General features: G+C 40.7%; 2 protein-coding genes across 6 annotated transcripts; one reads left to right on the top strand and one right to left on the bottom strand.

Moving 5' to 3' along the window:
* Positions 1-3130: 3130 nt before the first annotated feature.
* LOC137859428 (carbonyl reductase [NADPH] 1-like) lies at positions 3131-10722 on the bottom strand. 2 transcript variants are annotated; one of them, XM_068688496.1, is made up of 4 exons: positions 10567-10722; positions 9322-9635; positions 5948-6055; positions 3131-4344 (listed from the first exon to the last, which is right to left on the bottom strand). In XM_068688496.1, the coding sequence occupies exons 2-4, from the start codon at positions 9599-9601 to the stop codon at positions 3908-3910; spliced, it is 825 nt and encodes a 274-aa protein (XP_068544597.1). In that variant the 5' UTR covers positions 9602-9635; positions 10567-10722; the 3' UTR covers positions 3131-3907. The 2 variants fall into 2 exon arrangements, with proteins under 2 accessions (XP_068544597.1, XP_068544588.1); XM_068688487.1 differs by lacking the exon at positions 10567-10722 and adding an exon at positions 9918-9941.
* Positions 10697-21456, top strand: SETD4 (SET domain containing 4). 4 transcript variants are annotated; one of them, XM_068688462.1, is made up of 11 exons: positions 10697-10775; positions 11125-11227; positions 11675-11770; positions 12718-12755; positions 14281-14369; positions 15514-15943; positions 16689-16863; positions 17533-17614; positions 17957-18037; positions 19031-19154; positions 20017-21456. In XM_068688462.1, the coding sequence occupies exons 2-11, from the start codon at positions 11158-11160 to the stop codon at positions 20149-20151; spliced, it is 1320 nt and encodes a 439-aa protein (XP_068544563.1). In that variant the 5' UTR covers positions 10697-10775; positions 11125-11157; the 3' UTR covers positions 20152-21456. The 4 variants fall into 4 exon arrangements, with proteins under 4 accessions (XP_068544563.1, XP_068544577.1, XP_068544572.1 ...); XM_068688476.1 differs by having other exon boundaries at positions 10703-10756; XM_068688471.1 differs by lacking the exon at positions 10697-10775 and adding an exon at positions 10782-10978.
* The last annotated feature ends 1989 nt before the right edge of the window (positions 21457-23445 follow it).

Consider the following 23445-nt stretch of genomic DNA (forward strand, 5'->3'; position numbering starts at 1 on the left):
AAAATCTCAAATTTCTACAATGAAAACATACAGCTTCCTTATTATTTACTGAGTGAAGTTTAACAAGTTGCTTGTTTTCAGTATTTTATCTCCTTAGCAAAAAGTAAACCAATGTATTCAGAAATAAAACCAGAGCCACTACTGCCATTTGTCCTCTTAAATAACTTCATAACTTCAATCAAACAAAACAGGCAATACCCATCAGATCAGGGTGTCTGAGTGCGGGTGCGTACGTGAAGATAGCAAGGGTAGGATTTTAAGAATACAGAGTAAATGTGACTCTACATGGTGAGCAGGGACCGCAGAGAACAATTGTTCTCTTCTGGAGAAGAAACTGGAAAATGTGTAGTTGGGTACATTCTTTCAGATCTAAGTGCTATGGGTAGCTAACTTCGTGAAGCAATCTACAGACAATCTACAAGACCACAATGTTGTCCATCTGATGGTTTCTTGTTGTCAGTTTCAAATGAAATCTTTACACAATAAAAATGAAAACTGAAAAATTTAAACAATGTAAAACATCATTATTGTCCCTTTGCTTTTTTCATTATTTGAGACAAAAAGCCACAAACATTTTGTACTAATGTTAGATTGGCGTTTCAAATATATTCTGCATTTAAAGGTTTTAAGTAATACTGAAGGGCATATACAATCTAAATTTTCTTCACATATTTTCAGTCTGAGAGGAGCTCTGCAGCATTCAGTATGTTGTTTCATACTACCATAATTGTTGGGTTCAATTAAAATTATTTGTGGACATAAATTTCCAGAGTTCTTTTCATCTTCATTTTTTATATAGGAAAACACTTAAATGAAATTTTAAGGAAACAATTTGTTAAGCTAGGTATATTTCTTCATGTTTTTATGTAAACTGACCTCAACCTCTCTAGGCATCTCTGCAGTGGAGTTTTAAAAAACAAACACACTGCACTGCAACCATAATGGATACAAAGGTGTGGTCCACACTACAGTCATCAGTGTCACAGAAGATTCAGATAGAAATTATCTGTCTGTAATCCACTTCAGAGTCATAAAGGTTTAGAGCAGGCCAGACTCCTTACTGTTTGCCCCCATACCTTTAAGGGTCACTGGCTTTCCAAAGCAAAGCTCTGCCAAACAGCAACCCTTTGGAAGTGATGGCTCCGTTATTAATCAGCATACTTTGATGTCTGTAACTTCTCCTTCAGACAGTCCCAGGGGCCCTGCACACTGTCTATATCCAGCTGATAGGGAAGCAGGTAAAGCTTCCATTCCCAATTTTGCCACTGCTGCCTGACTGCATCCTGTGCAAGCCATGGCATCACCAAGGAACTGCCCCCACTGGGCTCTCACAATTGTGAAACCAATTCCTCTATTGTCCCATGTCACTCCAGTTACTGCATTGCCAGGCATTTTCTTCGGCTAATAAATTCCAAAGTAAAAATGGTAGTGACGTGCTGTAAAAATAGAAACAGTAAATCACGTGTAAAGGGTTTATATAGTAGAACAGGTCATTATTTTATCCCTTTCCTAACCCTTAAACACTCGACAAGCGTGCCAGAACCCGAAAGCAACAAAACACTTCACACATAATGGACGTGGGAGAGAAGCAGGGAAGCAGCCTAAAAAAGAAATAAATAAAAAACTGAAATGATGGTTGAACAATGCAAGCCCTGTCCAAAGGCCCAGCCTGCCACGCACGTTGTACAGCCTGTCCTCTCCTTCTGCTCCTGGCAAACAGCCCTGCCCTGGACGCCTGCCCTGCACAGTCCCAGCTCTGTTCTCAGGACACAGCCCTCACACCATTACCACAGGGGGCTGTGCATCTCCTGCCTTCCTGCTGCTGATCCCTGCTGTGAACAAGCAGTATTTTCTGCCTCATTACTTCCACAACACACCTGTTTCCACCTCCCGCCGCTGAGGTTGGGTCCACACAGCTGCTTCTCCTTCCTCCAGTACTGCACCACTCAACCCAAAGGCTGTGGAAAGGTCTGTCCTCTGTTACTTCTTTCAGTCCGCATTGGAAAAAGCCATCATATTGTCAATTTCACCACAAAAAATGGCATGTCTGAAATTGACTACCACATCATCTTCCACTTTTCTTCCTTAGTTACTCTATTAGCTCTATTTGGAGCTATGATACAGTAGATGGCTTGTGGTTACTACATAAAATGCATTAAAAACTTTTTGAAGGGATTTTGTAACTGATCTGCTGCCCTTAAACATCAGGCCTCAGGAGATTTTCTTCTTCATGGAGCATAAATTAGCATGAGGACTCTTGGGGCAGCACTCGTCCTCTTCAACTGGCTGAGGGGCTCGACTTGCGCCAACATCTCCATCTTGATGAAAAACAATCGCTACTGTGTCCTTTAAAGACTGACTAATAATCACACCTTTGTTCTGCACTGTTAAGCGATCACTAAAGCCACACATATTGTGCCCAGTGCATTTTGAGCTCAGGCTTCCCTGAACACAAACCATACCATGGGAAGCCAGTGTAAAACCCAGGTAGCTAAGCCATTTTGGCATCATCTTGATGACTCCTGATTAAGAACCAACACAACCATTACCAATTTTTCACAACTAATGAGGCTTGTATGCATTTCTTCCCCATCCCTTTAAGTTTCCCACAGCAAGAGGGTGGCACCCTCCTCCTGCATAGCACAGTCCTGCATGCATCTTGCCCTGCAGCAAAGATGGGACAGGGCCTTGGAGCCCCCACCACGGCTTTTGTGCTGGACAAAACCAGGTATTATGGAGAAGGCTGCACAGTTATTGCCTGAGGATGACCTAAACCCACCTTGCTCCCACCTGCTGCAGCCAGCTACCTCACCCTACACCTCTGCTGTGACATGCCTGCACCTCCCAGCTTGAAGTGCAGGGGCAACCCTTTCAAGGTTAAGCATTTGAAATGCAACAACCAACATTTGAAATCCCTCAAAAAATTGGTGCTCTACACGTCACTGCTTTCCCTAGTTGTAATTTTGCTTAGAGAAAATTTTTACTCTGATAATTATGTGTATTTCAGCCCTACCCTATAATAGTAACATAACATTTATAGTTCAATTGCTCTACTACACAGAGTACACATAATCTGGGTTATTAATAAGGAAACTTCTGACTGCACAATAAATGAACTGGAAGTCCTGGAGATGTTTGCTATTATCAGTTCTATAGTTTATTTTCTCTTAATATATTCCAAACATCACATATTCCAGCTACAGGTCTGGATGCAAAAAATTAAAGTGTATTTTCAACAGACATCTATTTTTAGTATCACAATAATAGAAGTCCAGAAGTAATCATTTATTGGCGTACACATTAATAAAGCCCACTGGACAGGTTTTCCAACTAATGGTATACAAGTGCAATTTTTATTTTCACCTAATTCCATTTTGTAGTGACAAGGAATTTTTATACAAGTGGTTCTGTTTGAATCTGATTAGCTTCCCCCAAAAACTGGTTAGATTGTAGCTCTGAGAAAAACAAAAAACAAAAAAACAACAACTAATTCTCCTTTAAGAAATCACATACAAACTCAAGAACCTGTGGTTCCCAAAAAGATCTGTTGCACTAAGAAAGCATAAGGCATTTGTCTCATCCGAGCCCCATGCCAGAGATCCATGGCTGTCTCAGGGGTAGCATGAGAAGTGAAGGGCTGGCAGTGACTTAATGGAGACCAAATTCTGGTAAACAAGGTCAGGCACCTCAGCGGAGGTTAACGTGTTAACGAGGTTAACAGATGCTGCTGGGAAGATTCTGAGCATAAACACAGTGTTAGAGAAACACTGGAAATGTAACCCCCACCGTAATGACAAAGGACCCTCACACTGCTGTGGAAAGGATGAGACTGCTCAGGGTGTCACTACCAAGGCACAGGCTGATCTACAGCCATATTACCGCTTGCATGGGTCCACTAACCATAAAATCACCAGGTCTGAACAGTTTTCTCACTAACAAACTGGCCATGAGGACCATCAGCATCCGAAGGCAAAAGGGCTAAGTAAACTGGGGTCTCAGCCCCTTCCTCTGGTGATTTAGGGGCCTTAGGACCTGCCATGTCTGTTCTCACCCACCCAGGGCAGCAGGCATTGAGAAGGATGTGGTCCCCTTTTCTTTTCTCATTAAACATCCGGGCTTGAATCCTGGACAAGACTGTGACACCAATTTTGGACACCCCATAGGCAGTATTTGGCCACCCCTCTTTCTCATGCACATTTTTCTTGGTATCTTCCACAAATTTTGTCATGAGCTCCACCAACTCTTCCTCGGTGATTGTGTCGCTGCGAAACTTCTTCTGTAGTTCTTGGCTGCAGCGTCCCAGAGCCGAGCTACTTGCCATGCTAGAGACATTCACCACTCTACCTGAGAAAAAAAGAGAATAAAGAATATTTACATTTATGCACACTAAATACACCCAAACTTGAAGTAAGTTTGCTCTACAGTTGTGTGTTTGCTGCTTAAGTGAATACCTGTAAAATATTTTATGTCGACTATTTTGAAGAACTTCTGAGGATCACAGTCTACCCAGAGTTCAATGCCTCTAGTGAATTCCATCAGAAAGGATAATTTAAGGTGCAAAAACTGCAAAAGCTCTCTACTGAACTTCAGGTAGGCTTGCAGGATACAGCCTGTTACAGTCTGTAGGCACAGTCAGAGCAGTAAGTGGCTTTCTCAGTTAAGGGCAGCCAGACTTTAAATGCAGTCTTGAAATTCTGGTGGAAAACATTCTCAGTTCTGCAACAGCCTTAAGAAGGTGCCACAGGAAAATACCCCAAATGCCAGAATAATGCATAATACAGCAAAAGCAACCTAGTTCCTAGGTTGAGAGTATCAGCTTGTTTATAGAATACCTGATGGTCTACAAATCCCAGCATGCAAAACTGCAGTAAGCTATTTCTCCCCTAGCTCTTCAGCACAGAATGAACTAAGGAACGAATGCAGGATTTAGACCTTAAAAGCCACAGAAATTAATCATTTTTGTGAATGACTTTATTAAAATACTTGTTCTTTGCCATTGGTACAGGGGACTAAATTGCAATTTTGGTGCTCTTTATTCTCCCCCACCTACTGACTCAAATTCACTTTGTGTCCTTTCCCTCCTCCCTGTGGACTCAGAGTTCCCAACTTTTACCTCATCTACTCCTTTTCTCATGCAAATTGTAGGTGTACTTAGATGTCAGTATAGACTACACTTCACTTATAGCATCAAGCACTTATCCAAATATCTATGGAAATATCACTCAATCACAAGTTTGAAAATACTGCTATTGGAAAGAAAAAAAAAACAAACAACAACAAGCATAACAACTTCGAGTTTGATGTAGGAATTGGATCCAAATACCCTCCTTTCACATTGTCTGTGACATATTAGCAGCATTCAAGCACTCTAGGTTTTGACAAGAGGAGCATTCTGTGCAGGACAGTCATCTGAAGAGTACAGATTATTTTGCATGCTGCTAACATCCGTTTATTATTGATGCATCTGTCTTCCTTTATCCTGGTCTCCTCCATTCTATTTACCATTTTTGGTAAAGTTTTTCCTCTAGTTCCTCCTGCTACCACCAAATTACAGCAGTGTAAAGCATCGTTGAGTGCTATTTGTAACTTTATCACTAAACACCTGCAAATACAGCAAAGTCTGCGATCTAAACAGAGACAGACCAACAGCCTATCGAGAAGGTTTCTTCAGTTGCAAGGACAGGTGTATCGCATCAAACCCAACAGGAACACTATTTTTAGTGGCCTCCTTACCCTAATTGTATCATCAAAATGTCCCTTCTAAAGCAAGAATAATTTATGTAGACAATTAGCATGGAAAGAACATGTGAATTCTTCATTTCTTCTTGCGGGTGCCATGAAAATTCCACTTCAATCCAGTGTGCTTGAGACATGACAGGATTTTGCCAGTTAATGAGCACCAAAAAACCACATAAAACTATTTCTCTACTTGTTATGTTACACTTACCATAAGGCTTCATGATAGGCAACAATTCTGTGCAAACATTCCTAGTTCCAAAAAAGTTTGTCTTCAGGGTAACCTCTGCTTGGACCGCAAACGGAGTTTGGTCATTAACTTTTTGTAAGAGGCAGCAGCAAGGGAGGAAAAAACAAAACAAAACAGAATTATATTACTGTTTGAAAGGAAGTTATTTCAACCAACAAAAACAAACAAATTTATCTTATCATTGTCCAATGACCTACCTGCTCACATCTAGTTCTCAGTGTATGGACTGTGACTACCACATTCAAGCAAACTTGGAGGTGCCCTCTCCTCTTAAATACACAGTGCAGCACTTTGCCAGCATCCTGACATATTTTGGGAGAGGATGGGTAAGAGGGGCAATTGAGAGCAAAAGAGATCCTGAATCCAGGATACTGCCACCGAAGATGCAGAAGTTTGACTACTCCTCTGGCATTAAGATCCAAAACCAAGGCAGACAAATGCTTCCATATCCTGACCCATTTCTTGCCATGTCTTTTTGGGTTCTCAGACAGGACTTGGGAGTCAGAGCAGTACAGAATTGCAACAAACACTGTAAAACATTCTGTAAAGGGTGAGGGATAACATCTGCTGCAGTCCAAAAAAGCCCACTGATAAATACCAGTGTGATAAATCATTTCCCTAAACTGACAGATCTGTGCTGACACAAGCACAACAGTAGGAAACAGCAGCTAGGAAAGAGCAAGAAGCTGATTTAGGTAATCGTACGGTGCAGTTCCATGGACTGCTTAAGGCTGTGATCTCAGACAGAATTGACAGCTTGCCACCACCAAAAGTGGGGTAGGATGTGCCATCAGCTGACAATTTGGCTCAGCAATAAGCCATATGCTGTGCATCCTCCTGTTTGAGGGGAACTAAGTTAAAGAGACAGCATTCTCCCTCATCTGCTACAGGCTCAATCTCTGCAGTGATAAAGGCCACCTACACAAAATAGGTAGGTCTTCACTTGGTCTCCATAGTCCAGACCTACGTAAACTCAGAGAAGCAGTAACAGATCACTTGCTGGTTAACATAGGTATGGTTTTATTGCAAAACTCTGCTTAAATAACTGTAAATAAGTCAGTCTCAAGCAGATCACTTGGTTGCAGAGATAAAAGCCGGACCATAGACTATTGCAAAAGCTGTGACAACAGGAGAAAAAGATAAAAATCCACGCAATCCAAAAATCCCCCACTCTCAGAAATCCACCCATTGTCAAACAAAATATAACCTTGTAACATCCAATTGATACGCCCTCCCCTGACTTAACAAATGTTACTAGAATGACACACAGAAACTCATCCAGAAAACAAGTCATGAGTACACAGTCATTTCATACAGGGACATTTTTGGTGGACTAAGGACTTTGCTGGACTACCTGTAGCGCAGCACAAAAACTGAACAATAAATTCAATATAATGACAAATCTAATCTTTGACAGACTGCAATAACACACAGTACTACAATCAAGAAAGGAGACCATAAATTCTGGGATGGCAGCAAAAACCAAGAAAGCAAGAATTAAAGCCAGAATATGAGATAAGGATCAGAGCAAGTAATTATACTTAGGTGTAACTCTCTAACCTCTGTTAGATCCTTACACAATAGCAGTTACAGATAAGAGCTGTGATAGAGGAACCCATCACATGGCCTACTGCTGACTCACGGTGCATTGTCAGCATGACGAGTCAAGTTCTAAGCGCCTGGAAGCAATATATGAATAGAAAAATCTATGTTGTTGTAAAGGAATTAACAGACACCTCACTGCTCACGCTATTTTCACCTAGTTGTGCATGTGGTGCTTTAGGGATATGGCTTAGTGGCAGACTTGGTAGTGTTAGGTTGATGGTTGGACTTCATGCTCTTTAGAGTTGTTTCCAATCTAAACAATTCTGTGATTTATCTGTCCAGTATCTATACAATAATATACCTGAGATCTCCCATAGATGAGCCCTAGCCAATCTAGCTGGCGTGATTTCTGGATTATTTTTTTTTGTTTCAGCTGCCCCGGTATCCATCCTGGTGAAGGCTACGGTTGCAGCAAAGTCAGCAAGGGGAAACACACACTGTACCTCAACTATGGCAGTTATGGTCTAGTCTAGCTCAAACGTGTTGTCACTTGCAGGTTGAGCTAGGGCCCTGATTATGAACTGAAGAAATGCTGGCCTGGAGACCTGCAGGCTTTTTGTGCAATAACCTTGGACAGGGATGCAATCATTTAACCATTGCTGTTAGGTTTTAGCACCGCTCTATTTGTCCACACTTCAGGATGCACTCAAATTATATTAAGAGTTGCCCCTTATTGAGCTGATCATTAACACGAGCAATCTTCCTGCAGAGTACCAAGCAAAACATATACAGTGACTTGACTTCAGAACACTCTTGCTACATTCCCACTATGTAAGAAGCTCCATCTTCAGCAGCAAGTGTGGTTTGGTCCATTACTACCTAACAGGCTGCCTCAACCCATATTGTGAGCGGACGAAACAATGCTTATGCTATGCTTGAACAGTTAATGTCCTAATTACAGATCAGGCAAAGAGATTAAAACAAACAAACAAAAAAAAACAAACAACAGATGATAGATTAAAAAACAAAACAGAAGAGCAAGCTTTTACCGGCAGGGAAATGAACTAGTAGTCATGCTTGCAATTTGCTTCATCTGAAGCTAACATGATTCTCCATTTGTTTTTATAAACATCTACAAGTAGAATGCACTCTTCTACCCTATAACTGTGGTGCCTTCCTCACTTTCACTGCCCTTCTATCTACTAGGAGATGAAAAGTTTAAATTCTTGCTCAGCACAGCAAGATTTAGATTAACTGTCCTATAGACAATTGAATAATCTGAGAAAGGTAATGAGAAGTAAAGGTGACAGGAACACGCAGAGTTGAAGGTTCTTTTTATCAACTGAACTCCTGAGCAGATAATGCACAGAGCAAAGTACAGGGCTCACAAAACACAGAAAACTCAGATCCCAGAGGAATGTGGCCAACATTCATACCTATAATGGGCTGCCAGAGGTCTGATGAAACTCATGTGCACCAAGGCAACAAATCCCTTTGCTCAAGTGCACTGTGCATCTTGAGTATTTGCACGCTCTGCACACGATGCAAATAAAATACTCCAGGGAAGCATCTTTACATACACAGTTAACCCATCAGGTGCTCACAGAAGAGCCGTTTCACATCACCTTCTCATCATACTTGAGATAGTAGGCAGCTTGCCCAGCCAAAAAAAGCAGCATGGTGTTGGCACCAAAATCCCATAAAAGCAGCTTTATAAAACCCTTGATGCATATACCAACCTTCTTCACGTAACTTTATACCACATATGACTAACCCAGTCTGCTTCCTACCTTTGAAAGCTATTGCTGCATTGTTAACCAGCACATTCAGACCTCCGTATTTCTGCTTTAGGAAGTCCCGCAGAGCTCTGATACTCTGCGGATCATCAATATCCAGCTGGTGGAAGAGAGGATGCAGCCCTTCCTCCTGGAGCTTCGCCACTGCTTCCTGGCCACGTCCGGGGTCCCGGGCTGTGAGGTACACATCCCCTGGGAACCGCTTGCACATAGCCCGCACGATTTCGAAGCCGATCCCCTTGTTGGAGCCGGTCACCACAGCCACGCTGGACATTGTCCTCTCTGAACGTACACCAAAGTGACAGTAACTGCAAATGGTAAACAAGAAAAGTTTCACACTCTGATGGACAGAACGGATATCTAAAAAAGGATTAAAGTATTTTTTTTTTCTTAAAAATACAATTTAGAATTTCTCTTTGAATTATGTAAACCTACGTTACAACTGTACATTAATTTAGTGAAGTAGTGTGAAGTATTAGCAAAGAAGTATGTTTAGTATTAAAAAGTTTGAACTCTATCACTGGTTGGACTAGTCACTAGTCTGCATCGCTAACTTAACTTTTGATAGGATTACAGTCTTTTGGACGTACACCTTATAGGATGACCATTCCCCTTTTTTTCAGGACATTCAGCTGGTTCAGGTCAAGCACTGATAAAGTCAAAACTGGGAAAACAGGGCTGAAAAATAGGAGAGGAGCAGCTTGATCCTGAAGTGCCGAGCAGAACTAGCGCTAGTGTTTTCAGAGGGATACACACAGGACCATGCACTGCCCTCACACAACTTTTCTTCCATTTAACACATCAGACAGCTTCGGACATAAAGTCCACTGCAGAAAACGGCTCTTCTTGTGGATGCAGCGCATTAAAACCTGCATTATACCCATATAATGAAGTTCCAAAAGCAGTTTTTGTCCACTTTTAACTGCTATTCCCTTCCAAAAGCAGCTTGCAAGTAACCACGAGCAGGCACCTAGCAGGACGAAACCCTCACCAGCTCCCAAAAATCACCCACATCACGCCGGAGATGCCGGACAACTCATGCCCAGCCTCCCCTCCCGCTTCAACACCGAGGTCCCGCTGGCCGCCCACCACCTCCCCAGCGCCCCTTTTTCGCCCTAAAACAAAAGCAGAAAGCATCCCACAAGCCAAGACCCAACCCAAGTCCCCAAGAGTCTCCGTGCTGCCGCGGGACGAGCCCTGCGGACAGACCCGAGGGGCAGCCAGCGCTCCGCGACCCACCTCTGGCTCTGCGTGCCTGCCCCTGGCCCCCGAGCACCGCGCCGCAGGAGGTTGACCTGGCGGCCCGCCACAGACCACGCTCCCCAGGGGCAGGCGCACGGACCTAAAATGGCGGCCGGGGCCCCGCCTCCCGCGGCGGGTGGGCCGGTCAAGGGGTTGGTGGCGGTGGGGACTTTACCCCTTGTTGCAGGTGGGCTGGAGGCAGCTGGGTGGGTGCCTGGGGCAGCCGTTTTTGGCTGTTGATTTTCCATAACTCTTAATATATTTGCTCTTCGGAAACTGTTTTAGTTCTGTGCATATAAGCACCCGCGTCTCATTTCCTTTAGCCGGTTATGGCCATGCCTTGGCCAAGATGATGCTGGAGATAAAGGCTTCCATCTTCTCTCACCCCATCACCCGCCCTCGTTTATGGGTTTGCTTGTAGCACATTTGCTTAAATTTAAAGAGCTTGTGTATTAAGCAGGCCGTGGTCTGATTTCTCTTATTGAAATGAAAGAAACATACAACATTTGAAGTGGTCATTAAATATTTTTTTTTTCTCTTTTTTCCTGAATTCAGGCCCTCTAAAAAAGGTGAGATCTGTTTCTTAATATGAAGAGAAACAGAGGCCGGACAGGTCGAAAGAGAAGAAGAAAACGCTTGCAGAGTTTCATGCATGGAGGTACTGTCCCTGAAAGTACTGCTAAATAGTTGTTTATCTAGGTATCATTTTATGGTGCACATTTCTCAAACATTTTTGTATTTTACAAATAACATTCAGATTTATTTATTTACTTATTTATTTTCCTATACAAGTATTCTAACATTACATTCCCAGTCAGAATACTGTGAGCTCTACTTTGTGGCTGTTGGGAGGCATCATGTTATTCTTAAATTCTTTGTCCCTTGTATTTATTGAATAACTCCTACGCTTCTGAGAGCTCCCAGTGCCCAGAGGCCCAGAATTTAGTAAGCTAGTTCAAGGAGAGCCTTTCTTGCTATTCTGTTATGCTGTACTAAAAAGTTCAAAATATATTTTTTTTTAGGAACACGCAGTCACATTTTTGTATTTGTTTTGCTTTATAGTAGAGCACTATTTTATAGCATTAAACCTCTCTTTCATTTTTAGTCAACTGCAGTCACAAACTGGAATATATTAAACTTAAGAAGTGGCTGAAAGACAGAGGGTTTGAAGACAGTAATTTAAGACCAGCACAATTCCGGGGTAATGTTCTAATTATTTATTGGTGGTACATGTTTTTGATTAAGAATGTTGTATTCCTACTTTGACTTTGAATCACACATATTAGCAAAAAAAAAAATAAAAATTACCATTAGTCTTTTAAGGACTTTTGGTAAGTGCACATTAATGTCATTTTAACACGAACAAGTGTATGTGGAGGCCTGAAATACTGTAAACTGTTGCTTATATGGAGATACTTTTGTGTAAAACTCTGTTATGAGAGTTATCAGGTATGCTGTAAAACATGTAAACCTATGCCAAATTCCTTGTAGAAATTGAGATTTTAAGTGTTAATAGTACAGTTTTCAATAAGAAAGTATCATCTCAAGTGCTTCCAGTATCGGAATCTAACCTTGGTATCATTTCTTTACCTTTTATTTTCCTGTGCTAGTTCAGCAGTTCTAGTGATACAGATAAGTAAATGATTTTAGAGGTCAGAGTCATATACTACTTTTTACAGTAAAGATATCTACCCATATTTTTTCTCTTCAATTAGATAGCATTTCAAAAACTTTTGCAATATTGAAGAGAGAGTAGAGAAGGTAGTATGAATCAGAGAAAAATGTTGCAAATAGAAATTGTAAAGTGAAGTTAAAACTTTGAAAACAAGGCCAGGAGCCAGTGATGAAAGATGTGCTTAAAGAAAAAATTGGGAAGAAGGAATTGAGTAATTGCTAGAACTGGACAACTGTTGCAGGGAAAGGGCTTTCTTCAGGTCCTGAAAAATAGTAGAAAAGTAAAAAGGGAAATAGAGTAAAAAGAGAAAAAGAAATGTGGTGTGTATTTAGAACAATCCATAATTGGCTTTTATGATTTTTCAGAGAGATATATGTTCTTTCAGACTTATTCCGTGTTGGCCTGTAAATTTATTGCAGCTTACCATAGTCTCTTGTATTTTACTATAAACATTCTCTTTGTTTCTGCTTCAGATACAGGAAGAGGACTGATGACAACAAAAGCTCTTCAGGTTAGTAATGTTGATTGTAATGCAGGAGCTCCTCTAAACGAACCTCTAGATTCCTCTAACCTCTAGGTTCGTTAAATTGTAATCATTGAATCACAGAATGTGACTTTTGCAACAAGGAAACTCAAAATTCTGGACAAGGTGTTTGCAGTCCTCATTGTGAATGTAATTTCTAGCCTGATACTAGAAATCGTAATGTTGTCATATCTGCAAAATTATATTGTATATACTCTGAGGATTCATTGGACGAGGGCATTACTATACTCATTTACAGCAATTTAGTATGCAGTCTTACATTTCAATTTAAGGCAGTCAGTGGCTAACTGAAAACAGAAGGAGCAGGCCCATTTCTTGCTTTGTGCATTTTTCCTCAGCCACTGGCTTCTAGCAGTTTCCTTGCTCGTGGGATAAATTGCCTCAGGAAGCTAAACCAGTAGAAGACTCTCCCTTACCTTTGATAGATTTGCTCCTGGAAATGGCACACCTTGGTTAGACCAGGTGGTACAAAGGGAGCAATAGCACGTCAGGGAGGGAGATGGAGGGAAGGGGTCAAGGCTTTTAAGCAACATTTGGTGTTAGATTATCTTAACCATAATGTGAAACCACAGCCTTAACCGCCCTTCAATGGCCCTCTTCTTTGTCGATAATCAAGTAATAAAAATGTAATTTTGTTAACATTCCCAGCAGAAAAGGGGTATAATAGAAAAAATACTTTGACCTTCAGATACTGGCATAGCAAGACTGATCTCCAATTGCAGAGTGCCTCTCAGAAAATATTTTTGGAGAAGTTTCTTAACTGGCATGAGAATAGCATATCAAATGTTGGGAAATTAGACCCAGAGCCTTTTGTGAAACAGAATATGGCAAGAGATAGGAAGGAGATGCAGTGGAGAGTCTGTGTGGAGAACAGTGTAGGTTCTCATGCTGGCTCAGCCTATGTTCTTGGGGCCAGAGCCAGCAGTTGAAGCCAGAGGCTTGGATCATCCACAGAGCTGGAAGTCTGCAGTTAATGAAATGAGAGCTATGCTCAGCTATGCTTGAACAGGATAGGGAAATGCAGGAGAGAAATGGGAAGAGGAGAGTATTGGCTTGATTTATGTCTTCTCCCTACAGGGATGGACATGTACCTCTCAAGCTAGGGGTGAAAGCTAATTTACACACATGGCAGCTTGAACAATGTCAGGGTAGACATGACCTTAAACATCCCTACTCCATGCTGCTCTGTTGATAGAAGAGCCAGTGTTTGTGAGACCAGTTATAAAATATAGTACAGAAGGTAGTGATGCTGAGGAGCCAGGCACCAAACTGTCTTGTGAACAGGTGAGTTTCTGCAGGTGACAGTTCATACTAGTTGCAGGTCATTCCTTCCCTGGACAGTGACCGTCTTAAAGCCATGTTAGTTTCCATTAAATTCAACATCACATCTGATTGCTTCCTGTCATTAGGGTTCTCTTGGCTCTCTCTTCATAAATCACATAGTATATGAGTCATTTACACTTGACCTTTACTTTTTTTTGTTCCCTTGAAGGCAGGGGAACTGGTTATTTCATTGCCTGAAAAATGCTTACTCACCACGGACACCGTCCTTAGCAGCTGTTTAGGAGAATACATTATCAAGTAAGTGAAAAGTGACATGTGGCAATAAAGGAAAACAACTTTCTCAGCTGACCCTTCCTGTGAGTTGCTCAATAGTAGATAAATCATCTTAAGTGGTGGTAGAATTTTGAACTGCGTATCCTAACTTGTATTTTTTACATACTCTCTTGCATGTGGAATGCTCAGATAATCGGCTAGGTGGAGCTGGAGGCATGGTACAGGTTTGAACTTGACCTGCCACTAGAGCCATCTTGGACCTAAATGCCAGTTATGAATGGTTTCTTACAAATTCGAAAGTATGCTTCAATAGAAGAAGGTGAATAACATGAGGCAGCAAAGTAATCACCTGAACTTTTAGAAAGTTCAAGCATTTTAGAAAGTTCAGGACAAAGGCCTGTGCTGGATGTTGGGTTGAATCATAAAATCACAGCATGGTTTGGGTTGGAAGGGACCTTAAAGACCACCCAGTTCCAGTCCCCATGCCATGGGCAGGGACACCACCCACTAGACCAGGTTGCCTAAGGCTCCATCCAGCCTGGACTTGAACACTTTGAGGGATGGGGCATCCACAGCTTCTCTGGGCAACCTGTTCCAGTGCCTGTGGCAGTTCTTTACCCTCTGAGTAAAGAACTTCTTGCTTGTATCTGATCTAAATCTACTCTTTCTTAGTTTAAAACCGTTACTCCTTGTCCTATCACTGCACTCCCTGACAAAGGAGTCCTTCCCCAGCTTTCCTGCAGGCTCCCTTTAGGTACTAGAAGGCTGCTCTGAGGTCTCCGCTGAGCTTTATCTTCTCCAGGCTGAACAACCCCAGCTCCCTTAGCCTGTCTTTACAGGAGAGGTGCTTCAGCCCCTTGATCATCCTTGTGGCCCTCCTAGGTCCATGACTTGCTGTAATAGGTTCATGAGTACTTGTTATCTATGCTAAAAAAAACAACAACAAGAGGTGAACCTGATTTTTTTACCGCAAACTGACTTTTATAGCTTCTTAATAAAATGAAGTCAAAAGCCCCTTTGAAATCATCAAAAGGAAATTAACTACAAAGAACTTTAAAATAGGTTATTTATAACATTTCAAAGAATTAAAAGATAGACAAAATACTACTATATCAATTTCCTATCTCACCTCTGTGTACCTGCTTTTTTTTTTTTTTTTTTTTAATAGATGGAAGCCTCCTGTATCTCCTTTGATAGCACTGTGCACATTTTTAATAGCAGAGAAGCATGCTGGTGAGAAATCTCTGTGGAAGCCATATCTTGATGTTTTACCAAAGTCATACACTTGCCCTGTGTGTTTGGAGCAAGATGTAGTGAGCCTTCTTCCTGAACCTTTAAGAAGTAAGGCTGAGGAGCAGAGAACAATGGTTCATGAATTGTACACATCTTCCAAGGCTTTTTTCTCTTCCCTGCAGTCTTTATTTGCTGAGAACACAGGAACTATTTTTAACTACAGTGCCTTAGAGTGGGCTTGGTGCACTATAAATACCAGAACAATATACATGAAACATTCCCAGAGGGAATGTTTTTCTCTTGAGCCAGATGTTTATGCATTGGCACCATATTTAGATTTGCTAAACCACAGTCCAAATGTTCAGGTAAGAGACTAAGAATAGATCGCTTAATTTCTTGATTTATGAATGTATTATCCCAATGCAGTATACATTTATGTGATGGATTAGGAGTGTCTGGAGGTTAGCAAGAGATCTCATAGGGGGGAAGTTATCTATCTGGAGGACACCTGCAGTCTGAGCATGCATGGTTCACGTGTACCCTGGAGGCTCTTACTCAGTAAAGCAGAGGTACAGGGAGAGCTCTCTATTTCTGGCTGAGATTTGCTTCCAGGGTAGCTATTGGGAGGAACCACTTGTAAATATAACCCTGCCTTGCTCTCCCCACAGGCTTAACTCCCTAAGACAAATCTTGAGTTACACAGTCCTTGGGTTACTTCACCTTTAGCCTTAGGAGAATGTACAGAGCAGTTCCACCTGGTGACAGAGATGGGACTGTGCCAGCGTATTTCTGGGACAGCATAAAAGTGTGCGTGTGGCCACTTTTATTTGGGGCTTCTGTAGTAAGTCTACAGAGTGGATGGCAGGCACATCCTGTAGACTGAGGTTTTGATGTTTGTTCTTTGTACTAGTATTTTTGGAGTAATCCTAGTGTTAAATTGTCCAAATGGGTTGCCTTTTCAGACATCTGTAATGCTTATCTGTTTGCACCCTATCATTGTTGCTGTGTTAGAGAAGTGTTCAGTTCTGTTGGCTTTAAATATTCAAGGCTTGATTCCTTTTCCCCCATCTTCTGCCAAGACTAAAACTTTTACTTTTTGATTTCTCAAAGGTAAAGGCTGCATTTAATGAACAGGCAAGAAGTTATGAAATACAGACAAATTCACAGTGCAAAAAATATGAAGAAGTATTTATCTGCTATGGACCTCATGACAATCAGCGACTGCTACTAGAATATGGATTTGTTGCCATTGATAACCCTCACAGCACTGTTTATGTCTCATCAGGTTGGATTTATAAATTGTCTTGATACTAAAAGGTACAAGAGTAGACTGCAGAGTGTCTGAGCTAACATTGTCTTCAACAGGAGATGTGGTTAGAAACAACTAAAGGATAGTGAAGTTCATGTGCTTGCATATACATATATGCACAATACATATTAAGGCATTGTGGTCTTCTATTTTATTGCCATCAAAATATTTCTGTGTACTTCTGAGAAGTGGAGTAGAGTTGATACCACCTTGAACTGCATAGAATTGAAAGATTGGCATTTTCGAATTGGAAGTGGTTTTGGTAACTCTTTCTTTTGTAAAATTGTGATTCTTACCACCATTTATATAGAGCTTCTAACTGGATGTCTTAGATTGTATCATTGTTTTCAAGAATGGAGTTCTGATTCCCACTAACTGGAATTACTGAAAGGTTTTCATAACTTCAATTTGAGTCAGAATTTCCATTGTAAGGATAAAATCCTGCAGGTTGCTGATTGCTTTCAAGATGTAGTGAGCACTACCAAAATACGTTTTTGATTATGTTCAAATTCTCCCAAATTTAGCAGTTTTCATCTTTCGTCTTTTAGCTACGTGACAAATACGGTTGGAATATCATTTCAGAATTGAGGGTTGTGGTTTCTTCTTCATATTAGTTACATAAATATTTTAAATGTGTTTTTGTAGATATTCTCCTCAAATATTTTCCACCACTGGACAAGCAGAGAGATGCAAAACTTTCTATTCTGAAGGATCATGATTTCTTACAGTAGGTATCTGGAGTTTTTTGTTTCCATGTTGAGTGTTCTTGTATTTTTTTTCTGGGAGTCAAATTTTGCTTCTGATACCAAAGTCCACCATAAGATCATTTTTATCTAACAAACTGATTTGCTTGCTGTTTGTGAGAGAATATACAAGTGGTAAACACCAATATCAGGCTTCAAGGCCCAGCCTGTCTCCTAGTTGTGGGAAGCAGCAGGGTAAGGTTAGTCAAGGAATCCTCTACTTCTGAAGAGCAGATCTTCTCTTGTTGATAATTATCAGGAAGAAAATTACCAGGCTGTAGAAGACAACCTATACTTTCTGTATCTCAGCACTTCTGTCCTTTTAGAAACTTGACCTTTGGATGGGATGGACCATCTTGGAGACTTCTTACAGCCCTCAAGTTGTTAAGTCTTGGAGCAGATGAATTGTAAGTTTCAGTACTTTTTGAGTATTTAGACAATGTGCATGCGTCATTTCCCTTTGTTCTTTGCTGCCTGTGTGTGAGATACTGGGGACTGGTTTGGGTCTTCTGTGTCTGTCTGATTGACTCCAGGTGAGAGGGGAAGAGAAGAAAGGCAGAGAAAAGTATATAATGTGAAGAGTGCCTATTTCTTGCTTTGCTCTTTTACTTTCTTGTATTAGACGCACCTCCATTGTTTTCCGTTTCTATTTCAAAAACCAGAGGTTTCTTTAAGTTTCAGACTGCAGACAATTTTTCTGTTGGTTTGATGGAACTCTTATATGCTATTGACCTTGCATGCTTGCTTCTGATATTCTAAGGTCAATTAAGATGCTGAAAGTCATCTCCAATGACTATCAATGAAGTTCTGATCATTTGTTCCAAATGGCAAGCATGCCTCACACAGGTTTAATACAAAATGGTTACCCGAGCTTTTCTTGTAATAGTAAATTAAAAAAAATAATAATAAAATGGTTATCAAAAAGGCTATCTCTTAGTTTTGATTTGGGCAGCTATTTATGCTTCAGACATTGATTGCTGAGTGGAATAAGTTGATTATAAGAACTAAAAATAAATCCCAATGACACTGGTTTTAGGCACATGAAATGTGTCAATATGTTAATAAGATCTGCCTGACTGAATAGCTTTTAGTCCTTACTGGTGCTGCTGAAGTTGGTGGCAGCATGGCATAACAGTAAAGACTAGAAGCACTAGAAGCTTCTAGAAGACTAGAGGCTTTGGCTGAAAGGGTAGGGGTAGAACTGCTGCTTTGGACCATTAAATATCTCCTCTCTCTTGCTTGATTCATCATCCTTATATCTGTACACTCTGTGCCTTTTTTATGCATGTTAACCCTACTTGCCTTATGCCTGAAATGTTATTATGAATATAACCATGTGTTTAATATTTAGTTGTTAACACAGTGAGTGATTGTGTGTTGTTCAAACATTTTGATTCTAGTACTTGCTGGAGGAGAGTGCTGCTTGGTGATGTAATATCAGCCAGAAACGAACAGCAGGCTTTGAATATAACAGCAAAAATATGCCATTTTTTAGCAGAGGAGACACAGCGTGTCCTTCTCCAGGTAATTTGGTTAGAAGAGCAAGGTAGCCCAGATTCCTTTCTCTCCCTGCATAAATGTATGGCAGTCTGATTTTCAGGGTTAAGAATTTTAGGGTTGAGTGGTGGTGGGGGGAATTGACTTCACTGGTGTGGTGTAGTGTTTGTTCCCAGGGTGACTGACACAACTAAATAAATCGCTCAGCAGCATTTGTGGCTGCAGCAGAAGGAGGAACCATGTTACAAAGCTTATACAAAGCCCTGTAAACAAGTGAATAGTATTTAAACTTGCTCTGCCCACAATATCAATGTGTTTATTGAATTTCTTAAGTTTCATTTACATCTTAAAAGGAAGTGTAGACTCCAATAAAGTAGACACATAAGATGTTACAGACCTGCTGTGAGTACATTTGCTGCAGAAAGTACGTTCATTAAAGCTAGCCAAGCTAAATACCCTTGTCAGCCAGCCATTTGTGAGGGAGGTCTTCAAGACCAAGTTACTGTTATGCTCTTAGAAAAACAGTCTCTGCTTCCTTTCTGATTTTTGGCAAGCAACGTGTATTTAATGTGAAGTTGGATAGCTGTAATGGCAAAGGGTTTTGAAAACCATGCTTTTGCAAAGGAAATGCATGCACTGAGGATGAGGTGAATCTGGTCTTGAGCTACATCTTGAGGATAGTATGGACTTAGGAGCTTGATATCAGGTAAACAGTTTCCCTTCCCATCCTCTCCTTGGTTTTGTTCTGCTTCATATCCACATGATGATTGTTTCCTTTTATTAAAAAAAAATAAATAATAAAATACTGTGTGATGAGCTTTCCACAAATTTTGTGTTCATGTCCTAATGTGATTTTTGAGTAATTTCACCCTATTTGTATAAACTCCAGATTTCCCAGTTGAAAAGGGATAAAGAAAACCTCAAAAAACACCTGTCTTTGGTAGAAGCACTACGCTTGGAAGATCTGAAGATACTGCAAAAATCAGCAGAGATTCTTTGCAACTTGAACGTGGCAACAACTTGACCCGTCCAGTGCTGTGATAGCTGTGGTTGATTGCATCTCATTTGCTAGGGATGTGCCCTGCTCAGCTGTTTTAATGGACCTGAGCAACAAAGAAGAATGGAAAAATTCATCAGAAAATGCCCACTTTTCTTTATAGGGTCACATGGGCACTAGAAGCTTATTTTGATCTTTGCTGACATTCTTCAGTAATACAAAAGGTTAGCCCAGAGGGTAGGGAGGAGCACAGGCAGCTTTCATCACATCGCATCCAAATCATGGTAGTTATGAGCAAAACAGCCTCAGGTAATTTGAGCAGCTTTGTGCTTGTGGGCTCCAGAAGTTCTAGACTTTACAGTTGCCTCTGGGGCTAAGGCATGGGTCATTGGGTCAAGTAGACATTCCTCAGCATGTATTTGAGTTCTGGCAATTGACAGAGAGGGAAAGGACAGAGCTACTTTTATTTGCCCTATACTAATCATTTACTTTTTTTCCCTGAGGTCTGTACATACACCTAAAAACTAGTAGTTCATGTAGTGTCAATTCATTGCTGGAGCAATAAATGTGGACCAGAGCACAATCAGCATCGGCCTTTTTATGGCTGACCCCAAATCATTCCCTTAGTTTCAGCCCATGTTTCTGGAACTTAAGGAAATACGTATTTCCCTCCTTTACTCTCAGAGCTTCTTCCAGACTCACTAGTTTGTGTTCTAACTCCTCCTGCTGGGAATGAGTACTGAAAAGATGCATCATTTTAAAATTGTTTCTAATTTGGAAGACCACCCAGGCAATTCATTCTGTTTCTGTTCAGTTCTCGTGATCACAATGAGAAATATTTTCATCCTGTCTTTAAGAGGATAGTCTCGTGAGCTGCCTGTCAGTATGAGTCCTACCTAAATAGGGAGGTCAAGCTCCCTATGTAGTTTAGAAGAGAGAGGCTTCCTTGAGGACGTTTCTGAGCAGGACTCTTGTTTGAGCTTTATAAGCTTCATAATTGTGCTTGTGTTGTGATTATTTCCCATTGTATGGGGAATCACATTTTGTAGAATTTTCATTAATATTTTCAGACTTTTTTTTTTAGAATAGTGTTTTTAAAGAGTGTTTATTTTTGTAAATATATTGTTTCTCTACAAAACTGTTCTCTATATATTTTTTAATAAATGAAATTGTATACAGCAGTAAAGATATTTTGGCTAATATTATTTAAAGAAAAAATGTAGTAAGTGAAAACTTCTAAGAAATATGAAAGCTCAAATGCACTTTCTGAGTTTCTTTGGTACCTTGTGAGCAAGAATGTTAATGTATAATAAACTTCTTTGGATTTGAGTATTCCAAGATTTTTCCCTGCCTCTTTTTTTTTTTTTTCTGCCTTAATGTATTTGGGACAGAAAATACTTTGATACCTCACCCATGTGAACTGTTCCTAAAGTGTAGTTCTCCAGAATCTGCGTAAGGCTATGTGAATATGTGATACATTTTCTAAGCAAAACAATCTGTCATCTCCAAAAATTCTCGCATCTCACTAATGTTCTGATCTTGTTGATGACATCTGTTCCCAAGCCATCTGGTCCCATTGCTTTGAGGCAAGTTGAGGCTCTTCAACATTTCCATGAAATACATTTCCATGTAGTTCACTTGAGTGCGCTGAGACTCTTGTACTCTCAGGCTTTCTAGATTGCTCATGTGGATTGCTGACAGTGGGGTTGCTTTACATTTCCCAACAGAGGGCAGGGTGACTTGTGCTTAATCTTTTAAGGCGGTGGTGGACACTAGGGAAAGAGTATTAGGCTGGATAGACATGTGCTTTGAACATGTCCTGCAGTTTTTATGATTACCATTGAACCGGTTGTCTTCTTAGGTTCTTTTAGTGAGATCTTTTTCATTCTCTAAGAAAAGATGTGTTTTCTAGCTGTGGTGGAGCTATGTAGTCCCATGGTAGTCAGTAGGGCCTTGCTAACTTAACCCAGCGAGCATCCAGTTCTGTGTTTGGAAGACTGAATAGTGGTTTTGTTTGTTTGTTCCTTTTGTTTGACGGAAGTTTATTTGCTTCAGTATTGCAGGATAGGCTGAACAGTTATACCACCTGGTCTGAATATGGGCTCTACCTCTGTAACTCCTGCGCTCCCTGAGGGACTGTAGGAAGGGGTTCTGACAGAGCAGGATAGCAGGCAGCCTGAGTTGCTTGTCTGTCTCTTGGATGTAAACACAGCAGTAAGCCTCCAGCTTTACCCTAAGCACTGTACCAAGTGTTCTGAATAGAGCCATGTGTGTTTAATGTCAAAGACAAAATCCTTGGAACTAGTGCTTTTGTAACACATCAACAGCAGCGCATTTATAACTGGCAAGAGCATAGGTAACAAATCGGCCTACATATATATATGTAGATACATATATAATACACACATACATACATGCACAGTCAGCAAAAGCTTAAATTCTTTTTTTTCTTTCAATCAAACCTACAACTGTGTGCCTAATGGAGCATCCTAAACTGGTCTAAGAGCTAGGGTGCTGGAGGAAGTAACTGCACTGGGGGTGCTTTCTTAGAGAACACTAAATAAAGTTTTTAAAGAGTGAAGATGCTTACTGTCAGCCTCTACCTAAAGCCCCTTTGAGCTTCAAACATCTTAATCATATAGCTTTAGTGACTTAAATTGCTGTTAATGTTTGGCTCTGGCTATCTGTTAGTTTAAAAAGGATTTTAGCTGTGATCCCAGTGTGGAAAGACGTGGTGTATTTCCCTCTTCGTATAAATTTCCTTTCTGATCATATCTGCAAACCTCAGCAGTAGTAGGAATAAACCCCAGCTTCTTACCATTAGTCATACAAACCTAGTATAGACCATGGCAGTGAGTTAGATTCTCTTCCAGCTTGTGCAGTATTACTCAAAGAGAGCTAAAATGGGACTGCATTCAGTGACTGCAGTGAAGACACTGGGTTTAGGTAGGTGTAACGAGAGAAGCTCTATTTCCTGTGATAAGAGTGTGAGACAGAAATAGCACAGTTTTTTTTTTTTTTTTTTTTTTTTTTTTGTCTCTGGGGGAAGGGGGAGTTGATCCAGTGCAGTCTGAAGTCACTGAAAAATGATAAACATGAAACCTCATGATAGTATCTTTCCTGTGTCAATTTATGTAAATATGGCATGGATTTTTCTTTGATCTTCTACAGAGAGTGGCTTCTAGTTTACAGTTTTCTTCAGCTGTAATGTGTGGAGCTCATCCATCATTGCTAAGTGCCTTTAGACCTGTCTATTCAGGACAAGATAAGGGAGTATCAACTCTCATACCCTGATAATTAAAGCTTTTAGGTACACTGTGA

The sequence above is a fragment of the Anas acuta genome, chromosome 1 (genome assembly GCF_963932015.1).
Source record: "Anas acuta chromosome 1, bAnaAcu1.1, whole genome shotgun sequence".
Taxonomy (NCBI): Eukaryota; Metazoa; Chordata; class Aves; order Anseriformes; family Anatidae; genus Anas; species Anas acuta.

Bases quoted from the DNA above. Each gene is read 5' to 3' on its own strand.
- SETD4 (XM_068688462.1), top strand. From the start codon at position 11,158: ATGAAGAGAAACAGAGGCCGGACAGGTCGAAAGAGAAGAAGAAAACGC. The intron at 11,771-12,717 runs GTAATGTTCTAA...TTTCTGCTTCAG, and splicing joins AAGACCAGCACAATTCCGGG to ATACAGGAAGAGGACTGATG. The intron at 15,944-16,688 runs GTAAGAGACTAA...GATTTCTCAAAG, and splicing joins ACCACAGTCCAAATGTTCAG to GTAAAGGCTGCATTTAATGA.
- LOC137859428 (XM_068688496.1), bottom strand. From the start codon at position 9,601: ATGTCCAGCGTGGCTGTGGTGACCGGCTCCAACAAGGGGATCGGCTTC. The intron at 6,056-9,321 runs GTAGGAAGCAGA...TCTTACAAAAAG, and splicing joins TGCAGCAATAGCTTTCAAAG to TTAATGACCAAACTCCGTTT. The intron at 4,345-5,947 runs GTAAGTGTAACA...TTTTTTTCTCAG, and splicing joins GCCTATCATGAAGCCTTATG to GTAGAGTGGTGAATGTCTCT.